Source organism: Pongo pygmaeus, chromosome 4 (assembly GCF_028885625.2).
Source record: "Pongo pygmaeus isolate AG05252 chromosome 4, NHGRI_mPonPyg2-v2.0_pri, whole genome shotgun sequence".
Classification (NCBI taxonomy): Eukaryota; Metazoa; Chordata; class Mammalia; order Primates; family Hominidae; genus Pongo; species Pongo pygmaeus.
Genome location: NC_072377.2, coordinates 144,108,749 through 144,131,409, shown reverse-complemented (window position 1 = coordinate 144,131,409; position 22,661 = coordinate 144,108,749). Strand labels below are relative to the sequence as shown.

The 22,661-nt window shown below is 42.5% G+C and overlaps 1 protein-coding gene across 1 annotated transcript in view; it reads right to left on the bottom strand.

Moving 5' to 3' along the window:
• UBE2D2 (ubiquitin conjugating enzyme E2 D2) overlaps nt 1–22,661 on the bottom strand; it is a 67,918-nt gene that overhangs the window by 10,036 nt on the left and 35,221 nt on the right. The window contains exons 2-5 of the mRNA XM_054488930.2: nt 17,286–17,349; nt 3,066–3,097; nt 2,909–2,986; nt 2,719–2,824 (exon numbers count right to left, since the gene is read on the bottom strand). Coding sequence (XP_054344905.1) covers nt 2,719–2,824; nt 2,909–2,986; nt 3,066–3,097; nt 17,286–17,349 — 280 coding nt within the window. The remainder of the gene's footprint in view (nt 1–2,718; nt 2,825–2,908; nt 2,987–3,065; nt 3,098–17,285; nt 17,350–22,661) is intronic.

Sequence of the window (22,661 nt, the reverse complement as noted above, 5' to 3'; positions counted from 1 at the left end):
TTGGATCTAGAATCTATGTTCTTTACCATGAAACTATGTTGCTTCCTGTCTAAACACATGCATTAAACAAATGGTAAATTATAAGCAGATAATTGCTACTTAATGGTTCAAATGGTAAATTATAAGCAGATAATTTCCACTAAAAATACAAAAATTAGCCGGGCATGGTGGTGGGTGCCTGTAATCCCAGCTACTTGGGAGGCTGAGGCAGGAGAACTGCTTGAACCCAGGAGGCGGAGGTTGCAGTCAGTCAAGATCACACCATTGCACTCCAGCCTGGGCAACAAGAGCGAAACTCTGTCTCAAAAAAAAAAAAAAATCACACACCACATTTCACCACACAAATACCAAAACTAACATTGCTTGTCTATTTCTGGACACTCAACATACTTTTATATCTAACTCTTGTTACAGTGTATATGCCTTTTTTCTTTTTTCTGCTTTTCTCAAGCACAGTATTTTCCTATTTTCACAATATTTGTAAAGATCAATACTTTTTTTTTTTTTTTGGAGACAAAGTCTCCCTCTGTCACCCAGGCTAGAGTGCAGTGGTACTATCTTGACTCACTGCAACCTCTGTCTCCTGGGTTCAAGTGATTCTCCCGCCTCAGCCTCCTGAGTAGTTGGGACTACAGGCACGCACCATCACACCTGGCTAATTTTTGTATTTTTAGTAAAGATGGGGTTTTGCCATGTTGGCCAAGCTGGTCTTGAACTCCTGGTCTCAAGTGATCTGCCCATCTCAGCCTCACAAAGTTCTGGAATTACAGGCATGAACCACTATGCCTGGCCAGGGTCAATACTCTTTTAAATTTATGTGCTAGAACCGATTTATTTTTTCCTCTACTGTAAGTAACCTCCAATTTTCAGAACTAAATCACAATGTCACAAATGTACTTGCATACAAAGTTTTTTCAGCGTTTGGGATTGTTCCCTTAGTATAAATAAATGAAACTAGAATTATTGGGTGAATGGGCATGGATGATTAAGTCTCTTAACACATACTGGCAGACTGGGCTCTACAAATCTATACCTCTACTTGAAGTATATGAGTGTTCATTTCAATATACCTCATTAGTGTTTTGTCTTCTTTTAAAAACATCTTTGTTAATTAAAAAGGTAAAAAATAGGAACGTAACATTCATTCATTTATTCTTTGGTTCCCCTGTGTCCATTCATCTATTGGGATCTGAATTTTTTTCTGATTTTTGTACTTCATATTTTAAACATATTAATCCATTACCATATTTGATTTTTCTCTTAAACAACTGATTTCATTTTCACAAAAGTATATCCAGTGAGCTCTTTTATCACCTTTCAGAGTAGAGCCGTGAGATCTAATAAATATTCTTGTTTTTGAGATGGAGTCTCGCTCTGTTCCCCAGGCTGGCCAGGCTGGAGTGCGGTGGTGCGATCTTGGCTCACTGCAACCTCCGCCTCCCGGGTTCAAGCGATTCTCCTGCCTCGGCCTCCCAAAGTGCTAGGATTACAGGCGTGAGCTACCGTGCCAGGCCATAAATACTCGTTTTTGTTTTCCTTTATAAATTTTAGATTATTTGGCTGGGCACGGTGGCTCATGCCTGTAATCCCAGCGCTTTGGGAGGCCGGGGCAGGTGGATCATAAGATCAGGCGTTCGAGACCAGCCTGGCCAACATGGCAAAACCCAGTCTCTACTAAAAATACAAAAATTAGCCAGACGTGGTGGCGGGTGCCTGTAATCCCAGCTACAAGGGAGGCTGAGGCAGGAGAATCGCTTGAACCCGGGAGGCGGAGGTTTCAATGAGCCAAGATTGCACCACTACAGTCTAGCCTGGGTGACGGAGTGAGACTCCATTTCAAAAAAAAAAAAAAAAAAACTAGATTATTTTAACCCAACTGTGATATCGTCTGGGAATAATGTTGAAGGGTTGTACAATTTCAAATCAACACATTAAGACAACAACTATATCACTCAGTTCATTGATACAGAAACCTAAAGACAAGAGCTGGTAAAATATTTACCTATATTTTGTTCTTCAAGAACCTAATGTCTATGTTTACAGCATAGGCATTTGTCTAAAGGGCTGGTCTATTTCCTATTCTGCAATAGTATCTATCTTTTTCCATTCATGAATCTCAAGGTTGGAAGAGATGTTAATTGTGTTCTACTTTATGCTCTAAAAAAACATTCATACCAGTGTCCATCTTCTTTTTTTTTTTGAGATGGAGTCTCGCTCTGTCGCCCAGGCTGGAGTGCAGTGGCGCAATCTCTCCTCACTGCAAGCTCCACCTCCCGGGTTCACACCATTCTCCTGCCTCAGCCTCCCGAGTAGCTGGGACTACAGGCACCTGCCACCATGCCCGGCTAATTTTTTTGTATTTTCAGTAGAGACGGGGTTTCACCATGTTAGCCAGGATGGTCTCAATCTGCTGACCTTGTGATCCGCCCACCTCGGCCTCCCAAAGTGCTGGGATTACAGGCATGAGCCACGGCACCAGGCCCAGTGTCCATCTTCTAACCTATGCTTGAGTAGCACAACTGACAGACTAGTCACTACACCAAGGAATACTTTTACTTGAAAAATCCAACTCGTTTTCAGTTCTCAAGGTCCATTTCAGAATAAGAAGAATTGCTATCTCTTCTTAAAAGAAACATAAGTAATCTTTTCAAAAATAAATAACTCTAAAAAGACAAAAGACACGGTTGCTTTATCGTGATATCAAATACCCACTGTTACCTTTTGAAATAGTTAGTGCTGGAGACCACTGTGACCGTAGAATATCAAGACAAATGCTGCCATTACTGTTTATATTTGGATGATAAATTCTTGTTGTAAATGCAACCTACAGAAAGAAAGGAAACTTTCTGTAAACTAGTTTATTAGTATTATAAAGTACATTAAAAACTGCCACATTCCAATTAATTACCTTAGGTGGTTTGAAGGGGTAATCTGTTGGGAAATGAATTGTCAAGAAAAATACTCCACCCTGATAGGGACTGTCATTCTGTTGATAACAAGAAAAGTGGGATTAAAATGAGTAAATTACATAAACTGTTTATTTTGAAATTAATCTGAATACTTACTGGCCCCATTATTGTAGCTTGCCAATGGAACACTGAAAAATAACAAGAAAAAAGTCACCATGTAACAATATCTACATTGTATCTATGCCATAGTAACATATCATTCCCCTTCTAATCCAAATTCATTTGTAAATAATATGATAATGAGTATAAGCAAGATGAGGAACATAAATTAACAGTCTAAAGAAACAAGAAAAATGAATAGAATGGCCTAGAACACTGATAAGGTACTCAATGAAAAATATTTAGAGCCAGGTGTGGTGGCTCACACCTGTAATCCCAACACTTCAAGAAGCTGAGATGAGAGGACTGCTTGAGCCTGAGAAGTGGAGGCTGCAATGAGCCATGACCGCGCCACTGCGAGACTCTCTCAAAAACAAAAACAAAAAAACCAAAGTATTTGGGCTAAAACTTCTTGAAACTTCATGTCAGGTAGACAAACTTCTTGACAAGGCTTACAGTTCTACTTTTAAACAGTTATTTATTTACCTCACAGGGTAAATCATTTCTTCAAAACAATTACATATAATACACTTTTTTTTTTTTTTTGAGACAGAGTCTCACTCTATCGCCCAAGCTGGAGTACAGTGGCGCAATTTCGGCTCATTGCAACCTCCGCCTCCCAGGTTCAAGCAATTCTCCTGCCTCAGCCTCCCAAGTAGCTGGGACCACAGGCAAGTGCCACCACCCCTGGCTAATTTTTGTATTTTTAGTAGAGACAAGGTTTTGCCACGTTTGGCCAGGTCTCAAACTCCTGACCTCAGATGATCCGCCCACCTCGGCCTCCCAAAGCTGGAATTACAGGCATGACTCCTTTTATAATGCTGGTATACGGGGGACAAAACAGTAAAGTCAAGGTAGATAATACTCAAATTAAGAAAGACTGGTTTTAACAATGAGAAAAAATTTCTAAAAACTCTTGTGTAGGTCTGTACATTACTGGCCCTCATTAAAGAAAGAAAAACATCTCTCCTAATGTAAAGGATAAGTTAAAGAGGAAAAAAGAGAAAAAAGGACTAAAATTTAAGAAGAAAATATTAGCTGAAAGCCCAAGCTCTAGGGCTTGATTACAAGCTCTAGGGATACTTCCAATAAGTTATAAACTTGTTCAATAAATAAATATCTTCCAAATGCAGAAAATGGTGCTTGTTCCATGTTCTCATGCTACTAAGTGCAGCATGAGAGATCAAAAGCCAGAGTTTTTCCTTATAAGTAAGCTACTACTTAGCACGCTTACCATTCATACTATGATCTGAGCAACCTAAGGGAAGTTGTCACTGGGGTTATATTTGAACAACCCAAACCAGGTAACTCTTGTCACAAGGTAGAAGAAACATGAAGACTAAGAAGCCATATAAAAATCCACCAGAATGTCAGTCCAAATCCTAAAGTTCCTTCCAACCCCCTTAATATCAAACTAATCCCTATGGTTGGTTTGTTGCTCACTGGGACTTGAACCTAAAAATAGCAGCTTGTTGATTGGGAGTTAAAGGTAAAGGATAGGAATTGCTGAGGCTCCCTTCCTTAGATTAGCCCTCACTAGTACTTACAAACACTTATATTACTCTCTGCCGACCATTTCATGGACTGAGTAAGCCAAGGACAAAGCCATTCTGGGCCACTAAAACTGGACCTAGTATCTTCAAAGTTAGTCCTATAAAAAGCCCCTTATATATGCTGTTTAAAGACACAAAAGTGGGCACCTGTAGTCCCAGCTACTCAGGAGGCTGAGATGGGAGGATGATTTGAGCCCAGGAGTTCAAGTCCAGCCCAGGCAACATAGCAAGACCCTGTTTCTGAAAAAAATTAAAAACAAGACTAAAACACACACACGCACATGCTCACACGCGTGCACGCACACATACACAAGAGTCTCACTCTATTTTTAATCACAAATATACTTACAATTTGAGTAAATAAAACATTGATAACTAGAATTAACAACCCCCAATAACAAGGCTAAAAACACTATTAGACAAAAGAATGACCAACTGGTCAAGGGACCTGTTCTTCTACTTAATTCTTTCCTGTTATTTAAATTTGTGGTTATAATGGAAGAGTATTAATTGTACCTGCTTTCCCATTCAAAGCTGTAAGAGTTGGGTAAGATAGTAAGAAAGCACTGCTTTTAAGTGTTCTCAGGCACTGCCTGCCACAGTGGCGCCCTCACCTCTAATGTCTGCTGAGAAGGAGGATAAGTAAGGGGGCCTCTAGATCATGACTAGTACAAGGCAGATTACCAGCAAATTGGCCCAGTGGTAAAGCACCCAGGAAGCAACTAGCTACAGAAGTCACTCACAGGAGTGCACCCTTTACTGGAAGAGTAAAGAAACCTCACTGGTACAGGTCTGGTACTGTGGTACTCTGTGAAAACAGATCTCATCAGAAGTCCACTGAATTCTGATTAGCAAACTTCCTTTCCAGCATCTGATACAAGAAGTTGCTCAGGACTTCAAAACAAATGTACACTTCTGGCTTTTGTTACTTTGCAGGAGGCAAGTGAGGCCTATCTGATGAGCCTTTATGAAGACACTAACTTATGTGCTACTCATGCCAAATATGTAACAAGTATGCCAAAAGACATCCAGCTAGCATGCCAATTACATGGAGACTGTGCTTAAGATTGGGAAACATTTCATGCTCAAAAAAAAAAAAATTATTTTTCTTCTTTCTGTTATTGATAGTTCTCTGTTAGATGTATTTTTACCCCATGGGGTCAAAAGGTAACTACGTATATGACTGCGAGTGGAAAAATAGGGGACAGAAATCGGGTATTGGCAGTTTTTCCATTTTAACTTGTCTGTGAATTTCTAATATAAAATTGAGGATGTAAAGCATTAATTCAAGTCAAACTATTTCGGTGAACAAGTTTCAGCAGTTCACCTTTATAACAATTATAAACAGATCTGTAAATTTTTTCTGGACAATGCTAGCAGTTGGATTTTATTTTTGCCACTAGTTGTATGATTGGTTTATTATAAGAGAGAGACATAGAAATTATTTACATGATGAAAGATTTCAGAACTTTAGTGGAATGAGCAGCTTCACGTTGATGTCATTTCAATAGTGATTTATTTCAGTCTACACACTTTCCAAGAATGTCGCCATCTCTAAATAAGAAATAAAACTGTCGCTGGGTGCGGTAGCTCACGCCTGTAATCCTAGCACTTTGGGAGGCCGAGACAGGTGGCTCACCTGAGGTCAGGAGTTTGAGATCAGCCTGACCAACATAGCGAAACCCCGTCTCTACTGAAAATACAAAAAATTGGCTGGGCGTGATGGCGGGCGTCTGTAATCCCAGCTACTCAGGAGGCTGAGGCAAGAGAATCACTTGAACCTCAGAGGTGAATGCTGCAGTGAGCTGAGACTGCACCATTGCACTCCAGCCTGGGAAACAAGAGCGAAACTCCATCTCAAAAAAAAAAAAAGAAAGAAAGAAAACTTGTCATCTAGAACTACTTTATTGCCTCTATATTCTAGGAGAACTGTATCTCTAACTTCTCGCTAACTGGTGGAATTTCTCCACCCTTTCCTTTAGAGCTCAATTCAACAACTGTCAACACTATTGTTGCTTGCAATACTTTTCCTTGAGATTATTCTGGAAGCATAATGCCTCCTTTGGTTATAGTTTTGGCAGCACTCCTTTCAACCAATACTCTGTAAAAGAGTGAAAGAAACTTTCTAAACTCTTGTCCTGCTATGACTCCTGATGCTGCCACAGCTTGTACGCTGCTCTCCTAGATTTATTTATTTTGAGACAGGGTTTTACTCCTGTCGCCCAGACTGGAGTAAAGGGCGCAACCTCAGCTCTACCTCCACCTCCCAGGCTTAAAGGATCCTCCTGTCTCAGCCTCCCGAGTAGCTGGGACCATACCCAGCTAATTTTTCTATTTTCTGTAGAGACAGGATTTTGTTACGTTGCCCAGGCTGGTCTCGAACTCCTATGCTCAAGCAATCCCCTCACCTCAGCCTCCCAAAGTGCTGGGATTACAGGTATGAGCCACTGTGCCCAGACCCTCCTGGATTTTTTTCATACCAAGCAAAAAAATATATATATATTTTTTGAGACGGAGTCTCGCTCTGTTGCCCAGGCTGGAGTGCAATGGCATGATCTCAGCTCACCGCAACCTCTGGCTCCCGGGTTCAGCAATTCTCCTGCCTCAGCCTCCTGAGTAGCTGGGATTACAGGCACACACCACCACACCCAGCTAATTTTTGTATTTTTAGTAGAGCTGGGGTTTCACTATGTTGGACAGGCTGGTCTCAAACTCCTGACCTTATGATCCACCCATTTCGACCTCCCAAAGTGCTAGGATTACAGGCATGAGCCACTGTGCCCGGCCGTAAATTTTTATTGATGGCAACTAAATGGTGTTTGTAGCATTTTTATCATATGGTAGACTCTTCATTCATTCACTCTATTTTTCTGAGTTGCCCTACATGCAAGTATGTTTTTAATGTTGTCTGTCTCTGTACTGTTCCCTTGAGTTTGCTATTAAAATACACTAAACTATTTTTTAAGAAAGCACTTAAGGCCAGGCGCAGTGGCTCACACCTGTAATCCCAGCACTTTGGTAGTCCGAGGCAGATGAATCACGAGGCCAGGAGTTCAAGACCAGCCTGGCCAACATGGTGACACCCCGTCTCTACTGAAAATACAAAAAATTAGCTGGGTGTAGTGGGAGGTGCCTGTAATCCCAGCTACTTGGGAGGCTGAGGAAGGAGAATCGCTTGAACCCAGGAGGCGGAGGTTGCACTGAGCTGAGATCGTGCCACTGCACTCCAGCCTGGGCAACAGTGCGAGACTCCATCTCAAAAAAAAAAAAAAACAAAAAAAAAGAAAGAAAGAAAGAAAAGAACTTAGAAAAAAAAGAAAGAAAGCACTTAATAAAGTATTAATTATTATTATTTTTTTAAATAGAGATGCGCAGCCGGGTGTGATGGCTCACACCTGTAATCCTAGCACTTTGGGAGGCCGAGGTGGGAGGATCACCTGAGGTTGGGAGTTCAAGACCAGCCTGACTAACACGGAGAAACTCCGTCTCTACTAAAAATACAAAATTAGTCAAGCATGGTGGCGCATTGCCTGTAATCCCAGCTACTCGGGAGGCTGAGGCAGAAGAATCGCTTGAACCTGGGAGGCAGAGGTTGCGGTGAGCCAAGATCGCGCCATTGCACTCCAGCCTGGGCAACAAGAGCGAAACTCCATCTCAAAAAAAAAAAAAGAGACGGGGGTCTCACTATGTTGTCCAGGATGGTCTTGAACTCCTGGGCTCAAGCAGTTCACCCACCTCAGCCTCCCAAAGTGCTGGGATTATAGGTGTGGGTCACCACACTCAGCCAAAATATAAAACTATTGAGACAACTTAAAAAATTAAATTTTCCATTAACCATTTAGGTACTAATTCTTTTCAAGGTCTTCACTAGTCTTTTCAAGATCAATCTTTTTCTTTTCTTGCTAATACTACTACCAGACTTAAGAAGTTATTAGAAAAATTTAAATCAGATTTTTTTTTTTTTTTTTTTGAGATGGAGTCTCGCTCTGTCGCCTAGGCTGGGGTGCAGTGGCGTGATCTTTGCTCACTGCAACCTCCGCCTCCCAGGTTCAAGCAATTCTCCTGCCTCAGCTCCCTGAGTAGCTGGGATTACAGGTGTGTGCCACCACACCTGACTGATTTTGTTGTATTTTTAGTAGAGAAGGGGTTTCACCATGTTGGTCAGGCTGGTCTCGAACTCCTGACCTCAGGTGATCCACCCGCCCTGGCCTCCCAAAGTGTTGAGATTACAGGCATAAGCCACCAGGCCCGGCCTTAAATCAGAAATTTTTAGCTAAATATTTCCTTTTTTGTGATTCCCTGTTCTTCCTACTAACACAAACAAAGCACAAATAGGCTGTGGGATCAAAATCTACTAACAATTGGACAATGCAGAATCCCCAACAGGGTTGAAGCAGAAATGCCAACAAGCTGCCAATGTTTACAATTACGGAAAGAATACCCTTCTTCTTCTTTTTTTTTTTAAATAGAGACGGGGTCTTGCCATGTTGCCCAGGCTGGTCTCAAACTCCTGGGCTCAAGCCATCTGCCTGCCTTGGCCTCCCAAACTGCTGGGAATATAGGCATGAGCCACCAGCAGTGCCCAGCCAGAATACCCAGAATACCCTTCTTTTTTTTTTTTTTTTTTTCTTTTTTTGAGACAGAGTCTCACTCTGTCAAGGCTGGAGTGCAATGGCACGATCTGGGCTCACTGTAACCTCTGCCTCCCAGGTTCAAGCAATTCTCCTGCTTCAGCTTCCCAAGTAGCTGGGATTACAGGTGTGCACCACCTCACCCGGCTAATTTTTTGTATTTTTAGTAGAGATGGGGTTTTGTCATGTTGCCCAGACTGGTCTCAAATTCCTGAGCTCAGGCAATCCGCCCACCTTGGTCTCCCAAAGTGCTAGGATTACAGGCGTGAGCTACCACGCCTGGCCAGAATATCCTTCTTGATAGAAGATGGGGAAAAAAATAAGTATTTTCAACTAATATTGCAATCTTTCATACCCACGCTACAAAAAGTTAAAGATACTCTAGCATATTGTATATTTAAGTTTTTTTTTTTTTTTCCCCCCAAGAGACAGAGTCTCACTCTACTGCCCAGACTGGAGTGCAGTGGCACAACCTTGGCTCAGCCTCAAACTCCTGGGCTCAAGCAATCCTCCCACGTCAGCCAACTGAGTAGCTGGGACTACAGGCAAGTGTCACCATGTCCTGCTCATTTTTTTAATTTTTATTTTCGTAGAGATCGGGTCTTGCTATATGTTGCCCAAGCTGGTCTCAAACTCCTGGCCTCAAGTGATCCTTCTGCATTGGCCTACCAAAGTGCTGGGATTACAGGCATGAGCCACTGTACCAGGCCGAACATTCTTACATTATTGTGAACTTTTAACTCAACATCATAGATGATCTCATCTGTAATCCATATCTATTTAATTTAGTAGATCATATCTGTTTAACATTCCAACAGGACTAAACATATGTAATCCACTGGCATTAAACTCTGAATAAAAACCTATTCACATTCTAACAACACTATGTTAATTTGTCTTCACTGTTATTAAGGTCAAATTCCTTCATCAAAAAAATGAGCAAAAACACATACACAGGGCTAAGTCTTTAAAATAGCAGAAGGAAAAGGAAGAAGAAAATTACTAATGCAGCAACCAAGACAAATAATCTTTATGGCTCTCATATAATGATCTAGAATCTACAGTACCAAAAAAAGGCAGAGAAAGAGAAACTAAAACCCATTCAGATCAATGTAATTAATGAAAGCATTTAAAGACCTACCATTTAAATCTTAATTGAGAATTTTGTCACACTGGTTGAATATAAAGATACCTACTAAAACCACTGATTTAGGTTACTCTCTCTGGAAGCCTTTCTAGACTCTTAGCTCTTATAGGCAGAAGTATAAGTCAGAGAAGCTAGTGAGAGAATACCAAACCTGTCTCACATTACAATGTTTTTAGAAATAGCTCAAGTAGGCTACGCGCGGTGGCTCACGCCTGTAATCCCACCACTTTGGGAGGCCAGGGCAGAAGAATCACGAGGTCAGGAGTTCAAGACCAGCCTGGCCAACATGATGAAATCCCGTCTCTACTAAAAATACAAAAAATTAGCTGGGCATGGTGGCAGGCGCCTGTAATCCCAGCTACTTGGGAGGCTGAGGCAGGAGAATTGCTTGAACCCGGGAGGCAGAGGTTGCAGTGAGCCGAGATCATGCCACTACACTCCAGGCGGGCGACAATGCGAGACTGTCTCAAGAAAAGAGAAATAGCTCAAGAGTTACTAGAGGTTCAAGTAAAAAGGACCCCCAAAATAGTTACTGAATGAAATACTGGCCCATAAGCATAAAATATTGCTACATTTTACATAAACATCTACTTCAAAAATCTTTCATTTAATGATCCATCTTAGGATTGATCAAAATTGACCAAAATAAAAAGTTTTGATAGTAAAAAACAAAAATACGTTCCCAGCACTATGTTGGTTTAAATACTATCAAACCAAATTATGCAAACTGAAAGTTACACAATCTGTTTTATGAGAGTTTAAATGTGAAGTTCACAGATGAATGATTACTCTTTAGTATTCTGGATGAAGCCTTGAGGTTAAAAGGGACAGGCCGGGCGCAGAGGCTCAAGCCTGTAATCCTAGCAATTTGGGACGCTGAGGTGGGTGGATAACCTGAGGTCAGGAGTTCGAGACCAGCCTGGCCAACACGGTGAAACCCGGTCTCTACTAAAAACACAAAAAATTAGTCGGGCGTGGTGGTGCATGCCTGTAATCCCAGCTACTTGGGAGGCGGAGACAGGAGAATTGCTTGAACCTGGGACGCAGAGGTTTCAGTGAGCCGAGATTGCACCACTGCACTCCAGCCCGGGCAACAGAGTCAGACTCCATCTCAAACAAACAAACAAACAAACAAACAAAACAGCAGGGGACAGTGAGAGTATTTGATAGTATGAGACTGAATCTCCGGAGACCTACATTTGAATGCACAGATCTCAAGAGAGTCACATTTACCAAGTGTTCAAAACAAAAGAAAGCTGGGTGCGGTAACTCGCAGCTGTAATCACAGGGCTTTGGGAGGCAGAGGCAGGAGGATCACTTGAGCCCAGAATTTCAAGACCAGCGTAGGAAACATGGTGAGACCCTATTGCTACAATTTTTTTTTTTTTTTAATTAGCCAGGGGTGTAGGGGCATGTACCCATAGTCCCAGCTACTCAGGAGGCTGAGGTGGGAGGATCCCTTGAGCCCAGGAGTTTGAGGCTTCAGTGAGCTGCAATCGCGCCACTGCACTCTAGCCTGGGCAATAGAGTGAGCCCCTGCCTTGAAACAAGACCAGAGGAGAGGAAGACGAGAGAGAAGGGAGGGAGACAGGGAGGGGTGGAGGAGGGGGAAAGAAGGGAGGGAAGAGAGAAGAGAGAAGGAAACAGATATATGGCCATTAAATCTTCAGCTTACTTGTTTCTTTCTTTCTTTTTTTTTTTTTTTTTTTTTTTTTTTTTTGAGACAGAGTCTTGCTCTGTCACACAGGCTGGAGTGCAGTGGCGCGATCTCGGCTCACTGAAAGCTCCACCTCCCGGATTCACGCCATTCTCCTGCCTCAGCCTCCTGAATAGCTGGGACTACAGGCGCCTGCCACCATGCCCGGCTAATTTTTTGTATTTTTAGTAGAGATGGGGTTTCACCGTGTTAGCCAGGATGGTCTCGATCTCCTGACCTCGTGATCCGCCCGCCTCAGCCTCCCAAAGTGCTGGGATTACAGGCGTGAGCCACCACGCCCGGCTGCTTACTTCTTTCAGGAAGTACATTTCTTCCTGCTTACCAGATCTTTGCAGGAAAGTGAAAAAAAATTTACTGGTACATTAAAATCTGGATGTTTTAAAATAAAGCACAGATCTCTACTTTATTTTTATACTAAATATCAACATTAAAATCTGGATGTTTTAAAATAAAGCACAAGTCTCCACTTTATTTTTACACTAAATATCAATAACATGTGGTACTGAGGGATTTGGGTACCAGGATAGTCAAAAGGAGCTCAAAAGTTTCAAAAGGCCAACAGTTTCTCTCTTCCTTTTTCTAAGATTAAATTCTGACTCCTTATAACAAAAATAAAATGACAAAAGGACATTTAGCTTATCCAATCATACTTGATGTACTCTTATATGGGGTTCATCAGAAAGATCTGATCAATACCCTTTTTTTTTTTTTTTTTAGAGACTGGGTCTCAATCTGTCATCCAAGCCACAGTATAGTGGCCAAATCATAGCTCACTGCAGCCTCAAACTTCTGGGCTCAAGTGTTCCTCCTGCTTCAGCCTTGTGAGTAGGTGGGACTACAGGCATGAGCCACCACTCCCAGCTAATTTTTAGTTTTAAAGATGGGGTCTTGCTTTGTTGCCCAGGCTGACATAAAACTCCTGGCCTCAAGTGATCCTCCAGTCTCAGTCTCCCCAGTAGCTGGGATTACAGGCATGAGCCACTATGCCTGGCTTTTCTTCACTGTAGTTTTGATTTGTATTTCCCTAATGACAAATGATGTTGAGCATCTTTTCATGTGCTTACTAGCCATCTTCTCTGGAGAAATGTCTACTCGGATCCTTTGACTATTTTTTAATTGGTTATTTATTTTTATACTGAGTTATAGGAGTTTTTAAACAGCTGGGTGGGGTGGCTCACGCCTGTAATTCCAGCACTTTGGGAGGTAGAGGTGGACAGATCACCTGAGGTCAGGAGTTCAAGACCAGCCTGGCCAACATGGTGAAACACATCTCTACCAAAAATACGAAAATTAGCTGGGCAGCGGGGCACGTGCCTATAATCAGCTACTCGGGAGGCTGAGGCAGGAGAATTGCTTGAACCCACGAGGCGGAGGTTATAGTGAGCCAAGATCGCACCACTGCACTCCAGCCTGGGTGACAAAAGCGAGATTCCGTCTCAAAAAAAAAAAGTTTAAAAAATATACTGGATATATGTCCCTTATGAGATATATGACTTGCAATAATTTCTTCCATTCTATATGTTTTATCACTTTCGTGATGGCATCATTTGCAGCCTGTATATCTTTAACTTTGATGACATCAGTCTAATAATATCTATGTTTTTCTCTTACTGATTAGCTTTGGGAGAGTTTGTTTGTTTTTTTGAGACAGAGTTTCAGTCTTGTTGCCCAGGCTGGAGTACAATGGCGCGATCTCGGCTCACTGCAGCCCCTGCCTCCCGGGTTCAAGCGATTCTCCTGCCTCAGCCTCCCAAATAGATGGGATAACAGCTCCCACCACCACACCTGGCTAATTTCTTGTATTTTTATTTTTAGTAGACAGGGTTTCACCCGAGTCCAAGGCCAGACTGGTCTTGATTGAATTCCTGGCCTCAGGTAATCCACCTGCCTCGGCCTCCCAAAGTGCTGGCATTACAGGCGTACAGACATGAGACACCACACCCAGCCTATTTTTTTTTTTTTTTTTTTTTTTGAGACAGAGTCTCACTCTGTCACCCAGGCTGGAGTGCAGTGGCGTGATCTCGGCTCACTACAACCTCCGCGTCCCGGTTCCAGCGATTCTCCTGCCTCAGCCTCCTGGGTAGCTGGGATTACAGGCAGGCGCCACCGCGCCCAGCTAATTTTTGTATTTTTAGTAGAGACAGGGTTTCACCATGTTGGCCAGGCTGGTCTTGAACTCCTGGCCTCCCAAAGTGCTAGGATTACAGACGTGAACCATCGCACTTGGCTGTGGGAGAGTTTTATTTAACTCTCCAAAGGGAACAATTTTTCAACCTGAGAAAGAAATGTATAGTTCTAACTATGGCAGAAGCAAAGCAAAGACAAATTACTTTAGCATGCTAAAGAAAACTTCAAAATTGAAATCAAATCCCCTGACTCCAACCACTATTAATTAAAGATTTTCAGCCATTCTTAACTTGGAGGAATTTACCTAAAAGCACTTTTCCAACTGAATAGAAAGAGTACACTGATGGATGTGGCCCATATGATACAGTGGAAGGACAAACTAGAATCAGAAAACCTGAGAGTTAGTCCACATGGAGAATCTCCATGAGATTCTCATGGTACTCTTTTCTAAAACAATTTAAAATTTCTACTCCACTCACTTAAATGAGTTGTTGTAAGGCTTAAATGAGACAATGTGTGTAAGAGCACTTACTAAATCATTTTGTATGGTTTAAGTACTTAGCCTGCCTTGTTTGGTACCAAATACTATAGTTACTCACGCTAGGTAAGTCAGAATATAATAATGTAAATGAGTTTTTTCATGACATGTACTTAGACTCATAATTTATAATATTTATCTATTTGTAAAGTAATCCTTGTAAAAGGGCCTTGCTTTGATTCTTCAGGATTTAGCAGACCAGACACATTCTTTTTTTCCGTTTTTCTTTGTTGTTGTTGTTGTTTTTGTTTTGAGACAGAGTCTCGCTCCCGTTGCCCAGGCTGGAGTGCAGTGGTGCAACCTTGGCTCACTACAGCCTCAACTGCCTGGACTCAAGCGATCCTCCCACCTTAAACTCCTCCTGAGTAGCTGGGGCTACAGGCATGCACCACCAGGCCAGGCTAATTTTTGTAGTTTTTTGTAGAGATAGGGTTTCACCATGTTGCCCAGGCTGGTCTCGCACTCCTGGGCTCAAGTGATCTGCCTGCCTCAGCCTCCCAAAGCACTGACATTACAGGTGTGAGCCACTGTGCTGGACCCAGACACAACATTATTAAGAAAAATCAGGAAAAAACAATTTGAGGCCGGGCACAGTAGCTCACGCCTGTAATTCCAGAACTTTGGGAGGCCAAGGCAGGTGGATCACCTGAGGTCAGGAATTCAAGACCAGCCTCAACAACATGGCGAAACCCCGTCTCTACCGAAAATACAAAAACTAGCCAGGTGTGGTGGCAGGTGCCTGTAATCCCAGCTAATTGGAAGGCTGAGGCAGGAGAATGGCGTGAACCCAGGAAGCGGAGCTTGCAGTGAGCCGAGGTCGCGCCACTGCACTCCAGCGTGGGCGATAGAGTGAGATTCCATCTTAAAAAACAAAACAAACAAACAAAAAAATATTAAACATAAGCTAATTTAACCATGTACTCATTTTGGTCTGAATCTACATATTTACACAAGTGTTTGTAAGTATGCACACTTTAAAATATTTGTTAAATGTTACAAATTTTTTTTTCTTTTTTTTTTTTGGAGAGTAAGTCTCACTCTGTCGCCCAGGCTGGAGTGCAGTGGCACAATCTCAGCTCACTGCAACCTCTGCCTCCTGGGTTCAAGCAGTTGTCTGCCTCAACTCCCAAGTAGGTGGGATTACAAACACCTGTCACCATGCCTGGCTAAATTTTTTTCTATTTTTAGTAGAGGCGGGGTTTCACCATCTTGGCCAGGATGGTCTCAAACGTCTGACCTCGTGATCCGCCCGCCTCAGCCTTTCAAAGTGCTGGGATTAGAGGCATGAGCCACGACGCCCCGTCCTGTTTTTATTTTTTGAGACAGCGTCTCACTCTGTCGCCCAAGCTGGAGTGCAGTGGCATGGTCCTGGCTCACTGTAAACTCTGCTTCCCAGGCTCAGGCTCAAGCAATCCTCCCACCTTAGCCTTCCAAGTAGCTCGGACTACCAGCCTGCACCAACATACCCGGCTAATTTTTTTGTGTATTTTTTGTAGAGACAGGGCTTCACCATGTTGACCAAGCTGGTCTTGAACTCCTGGGCTCAACTGATTCACCTGCCTCGGTCTCCCAAAGTGCTAGGATTAGAGACATGAGCCATCACACCCAACCAAATGTTACAGTTTTTTGTGAATTAGTTTTACATCACATAGCATAGTCTCATTCAAATATCCCCTCTTTAAAAAAAGTTAAAAGACACTATATGGGAAAAAATTATGTTGAAATGAAGTGGAACAAAGAGGAAATTATCATCTAATGTATGCATTAAGATCATCTCATAAATTATTTTAGACAAAATTAAGCAGATAAATTGGACATTAAAAATAAAGACCTGCTTTTGGCCAGGTGTGGTGGTTCATGCCTGTAATCCCAGCACTTTGGGAGGCCAAAGCGGGCAGATCACCTGAGGCCAGAAGTTTGAGACCAGCCTGGCCAACATGGCGAAACCACGAATCTACTAAAAATACAAAAATTAATCAGGTGTGGTGGCATGCACCTGTAATCCCAGGTACTCGAGAGGCTGAGGCACGAGAATCACTTGAACCCAGGAAGCAGAGGCTGCAGTGAGCTGAGATCACGCCACTGCACTCCAGCCTGGGCGACACAGCGAGACCCTGTCTCAAGAAAAAAATAAATAAAGACCTGATTGCACAAGTATGAGTCAGCAGAAAGTCAGACACAGACACATATACTATCATCCTTAGTATTATCTTACTCAAGAATAATAGCTAGTTGTAGGTAAAAGCTCAAATATTTCACTCCAGGAAAATACCCAGAAGGGATGAAGGTAAGGTAGGAGAGGACCAGAACAACGATATAGCCAATACCTGGCAGAAGATTCAAAATGTAATGAACAACACAGATGATAAAGAGATGAACATAGAGTTGCTCCCTTCATGGGCCACTAAGGGTTAAACACTGCCTCTTCCCTATACCGTAATTGTTTCTTCACACAAAATAACCACTGTTATGCTATTACTCCATTATTCCTTTTAAATACTTACTATCATCTCCAACAGGACCTGCTGAACACTGTGCTGGAGGGTCCCGTGCCAGATCATTCAATTCCTACAGAAAAAAGAAAGAAAAGAAATATATTCAACATAAATGTACCTTTTATCCATTACTAAAGTTTATATTGTTACCAATATTCTCTGTCTTGCTGGTGAAACTCTTTTAAGAGCATTCCTTCAGAGTAAGAGATGAGTAGACTGGTGAATCTTTAAGGTATTTTGGATTCTTCAAGGCAATGTGTATTTTTTTAAAGTGGGTCATTTTTGCTTTGTTCAGAGCTTAGCAAATAAATACAATGAGGAAAGTAAAACATGTATTATGGGCCGGGCGCGATGGCTCACACCTGTAATCCCAGAACTTTGGGAGGCTGAGGCGGGCAGATCACTTGAGGTCAGGAGTTCGAGACCAGCCTGGCCAACAAGCCTGTCTCTACTGAAGACAGAAAAAATTAGCTGGGCATGGTGGTACATGCCTGTAATACCAGCTACTCAGGAGGCTGAGGCAGGAGAATCCCCTTAACCAGGGAGGCCTCGGAGGTGGCAGTAAGCCAAGATTGCACCACTGCACTCCAGCCTGGGCGATAGAGCGAGACGCCATTTCAAAACAAACAAACAAAAAACATGTATTATGTATTAAAGAACCAAAAATACTGTTTTTTGTTTGTTTGTTTTTTGAGACGGAGTCTCGCTCTGCCGCCCAGGCTGGAGTGCAGTGGTGCGATCTCAGCTCACTGCAAGCTCCACCTCCAGGGTTCACGCCATTCTCCTTCCTCAGCCTCCCGAGTAGCTGGGACTACAGGTGCCCAACCCAAACGCCCGGCTAATTTTTTGTATTTTTAGTAGAGACAGGGTTTCACCGTGTTAGCCAGGATGATCTCAATCTCCTGACCTGGTGATCTGCCCACCTTGGCCTCCCAAAGTGCTGGGATTACAGGCGTGAGCCACCGCGCCTGGCCAAAATTGTTTTAATGTAAACATTTCATTTATTATTTTTCAAAAAAAAAATTTAAGGCCAATTTTTGTACCTCAAAACTATTAGGTTACACTTGGGACAAGCTCCTAAAGTCATAAATGTTCCAAAATTATACTGGACCATCTGACAAGTTGATACGCTTTCAGTGGAAGTCCACTACCAGGGTTCTAAAAGTAGAAAAAACTTTGAAAGAATATATTTTAGGCTGGGCACAGGGGCTCACGCTTGTAATCCCAGCACTTTGTGGGGCCGAGGCGGGAGGATCACCTGAGGTCAGGAGTTCGAGACCAGCCTAGCCTGGTGAACATGGTGAAACCCCATTTCTACTAAAAATACAAAAATTAGCCGAGCGTAGTGGGTGCATGTCTATAGTCCCAGCTACTCAGAAGGCTACGGCAGGAGTATTGCTTGAATCCAGGAGGCAGAGGTTGCAGTGAGCCAAGATCATGCCACTACACTCCAGCCTGGGACAACAGAACGAGACTTTGTCTCAAAAAAAAAAAAAAAAAAAAAAAAAGGGAATATATTTTAAAAGGCTGACTGAAGTAATAAAAGCCACCATAAAGCTTTGTAGTTCCCAGGAGCGATGGCTCACACCTGTAATCCCAACACTTAGGGAGGCCAAGGCGGCGCCAATCACTTGAGGCCGGGAGCTTGAGACCAGCCTGGCCAACATAGCAAGACCCCGTCTGTACTAAAAAAACACAAAATTAGCTGGGAGTGGTGGCACATGCCTGTAATTCCAGCTACTCGAGAGCCTCAGGCAGAAGTAATGGTTGAACCCAGGAAAGGGAGGTTGCAGTGAGCTGAGATCATGCTACTGCACTCCAGCCTGGGCGACAGAGGGAGACTCCATCTCAAAAAAAAAAAAAAAAAGCTGTGTAGTCAGAGACTGGTCTACCTGTAATAATGCTTTACAACCAGTTACCAGCTTTTCAGCTTTTTAAACATAAAAGCCCGGAAACTTGAGACTTGTTATTGGGTGGGGATGCCTGAAAAATCACAAGGCAGGAAATCATACTATATTCCATTTCCCTTCAGCTTGGTTTTTGAGACAAAAAGAAAGTTCTCAAGAAGAACTAGTTTTGATTATACTTTAAAACTACAACAGTAAAAACAGTAAAGTCTAAGATTTTTTAAATCCAAAAACCATTTAGACTCTTACGTTGTTTCATCCTGTCTGTAAGCTTGAACTACAAAGCATAAAGTACAGAAATAAAGTTTGAAAAAGGGCCAGGCACAATGGCTCACGCCTGTAATCCCAGCACTCTGGGAGGCTGAGGCAGGCAGATCACGAGTTCAGGAGATTGAGACCATCCTGGCTAACATGGTGAAACCCCATCTCTACTAAAAATTATAAAAAATTAGCCAGGCATGGTGGCAGGTGCCTGTAGTCCCAGCTACTCGGGAGGCTGAGGCAGGAGAATGGGCGTGAACCCGGGAGGTGGAGCTGGCAGTGAGCCAAGATCGCACCACTGCACTCCAGCCTGGGCGACAGAGTGAGACTCCGTCTCAAAAAAAAAGAAATAGAGTTTGAAAAAAAGAAGGCTCTGGATTGAGATAACGATTAACTTACTCAAATATCTCAAATTTTGGATTTTGTGTCTCTAAAGTAGAGATTTTCTGCCCATCTCAAGAAAAAAAGTAATAGCCTACTGTATAGTTCCCATTCTCAAATATTACTGACAGCACAGGTTGGTATAACTAAGAACACCTGGCTTTATTTAAGACACTGCTATAGCAACAGGTTGTTATTAAAATATAACTTGAATTTAACAGTTTAACAATTGAATTGAACAATTCTGAAGTCCTGCCATGTTCATTAAGTGGAATTTTACTTTTGATTTCACTTTAATCTTTTGCTCCTTTCAAACTGAGTTACTTTTTTTCCATGCTGAATGACATCAAGGTTTTTAACTCAAGAGCTAAGATTTATCTAAGCAGAATACAAGATCCATCAGTCCATTTCAGGAGCCAATATAATTTTAAAACCCTAAGCCAAACTTAGGCTAATAGACATTTAACACACTCATTCAACACTTCCTTGGCTGATGGCACTGATACAGCTGAATCTCAAAAGCATACTGCTAAGTGAAAGCTACATGATGTATGATTCCATTTATATGACATTCTGGAACAGGCAAAACTACAGTGACAGAAAGCAGATCCATGGTTCCAGTGGCTGGAGGGAGTTGGAAGGGGGAATAACTATAAAAGAGACATGAAGAACATTTGAGGAGTGATAGAAATGTTCAAAATCATTATTTTGGTAGAGATTGGACAACTATATTTGTCAAAACTCAAATTGTACACTAAATTTTACTGTAATACTGTATCTCAAAGTTGTTTATTATTATTTTTTTAATTTAATTTTTTTTTTAGACAGAGTCTCACTCTGTTGCCCAGGCTGGAGTGCAGTGGCACGATCTTGGCTCACTGCAAGCTCCGCCTCCCAGGTTCACGCCATTCTCCTGCCTCAGCCTCCTGAGCAGCTGGGACTACAGGCACCCGCCACCACACCCGGCTAATTTTTTTTTGTATTTTTAGAAGAGACAGGGTTTCACCGTGTTAGCCAGGATGGTCTCGATGTCCTGACCTCGTGATCTGCCCACCTCGGCCTCCCAAAGTGCTGGGATTACAGGAGTGAGCCACCGCATCTGGCCTATTATTATCATTATTTTTTTAATGCAGAGACAAGGTCTCACTATGTTTCCCAGGCTGGTCTCTAATGCCTAGACTCAAGTGATCCTTCTGCCTCAGCCTCCCAAAGTGCTGGAATTACAGGTGTGAGCCACAGTGCCTGGCCAGTTTTTTATTCTTAAAAGTACATCTGGGCTGGGCACGGTGGCTCACACCTGTAATCCCAGCACTTTGGGAGGCCAAGGCGGGTGGATCACGAGGTCAGGAGTTCAAGACCAGCCTGACCAACATGGTGAAATCCCATCTCTAAAAAATATACAAAAATTAGCTGGGTGTGGTGGCACACACCTGTAATCCCATCTACTGGGGAGGCTGAGGTAGGAGAATCGCTTGAACCCAGGAGGTGGAGGTTGCAGTGAGCTGAGATTGTGACACTGCACTCCAGCCTGGGCGACAGAGCGAGACTCCGTCACACACACATACACACACACAGGACATTCAGATTCAGAAACAGATCTTTTTTAAAAAAGAAAAAGCACATAACTATCCATCTTTACATGTGCATAAAATATCTCCCAAGAATACACAAGAAACGCCAGGCACAGTGGCTCATACCTGTAATCCCAGGACTTTGGGAGGCTGAGGTGGGCGGATCACGAGGTCAGGAGTTCAAGACCAGCCTGGCCAACGTGCTGAAACCCCATCTCCACTAAAAATACAAAAATTAGCCGGGCATGGTGGCACGCACCTGTAGTTCCAGCTACTCGGGAGGCTGAGGCAGGAGAATTGCCTGAACCAGGGAGGCAGAGGTTGCAGTGAACCCAGATCTCACCGCTGCACTCCAGCCTGGGTAACAGAGTGAGACTCTGTCTCAAAAAAAACCAAAAAACAAAAAACAAAAACAAAAACCCACAAGAAACTAGTTAATAAATAATTGCCTTTAGGAAGGAAAGCTTAGGGATGAGAATGAGAACTATATATACACTGCTTTTACACATTTTGAATTTTATAAAAGTGTGTATATTGCCCATTTGAAAAATAAATTACCCTTTAAAATTTTTTCTTTTTTTAACCAACTGGGTCTGTGCAAGAATTATCCCAACTATAAATGTGGATTAAAATAGCTGTTAAAAATTGTCATCATGGCTGGGCATGGTGGCTCACCTGAGGTCAGGAGTTCGAGACCAGCCTGACCAACATGGCGAAACCCCATCTTTACTAAAAGTACAAAAATTAGCCGGGCGTGGTGGGGGCTCCTGTAATCCCAGCTACTCAGGAGCCTGAGGCAGGAGAATCACTTGAACCTGGGAGGCAGAGGTTATAGTGAGACAATATCGTGCTACTGCACTCCAGCCTAGGTGACAAGAGCGAGACTCCGACTCAAGAAAAAACAAAAAACTGTCATTTGGGGTGTAATCTAAATAGTGAAAACCCAATTATGGCAAATAAACATACAATCTATAAAACTGGTATCTCTACATCATGATGAAAACTGAAGTTGAATCTTAAAATTTAATAAAGGCATCGATCTAGTTGGAACATGTGGGTAGAAAAAAATAATACCCAAATATATCAGGCTGTGTTTTAACAGTTGGCTTTACACCTATACATTAATTTCAACTTTCTATTTTATGAGAAAGAAGAATAGGGAAATAAAGTACAGCCAGCCCTCTGTGTCTATGGGTTCCACCAATTGTGGGTCAAAAACACTGGGGAAAAAATCATGTCTGTACTGAACATGTGCAGACTTCTTT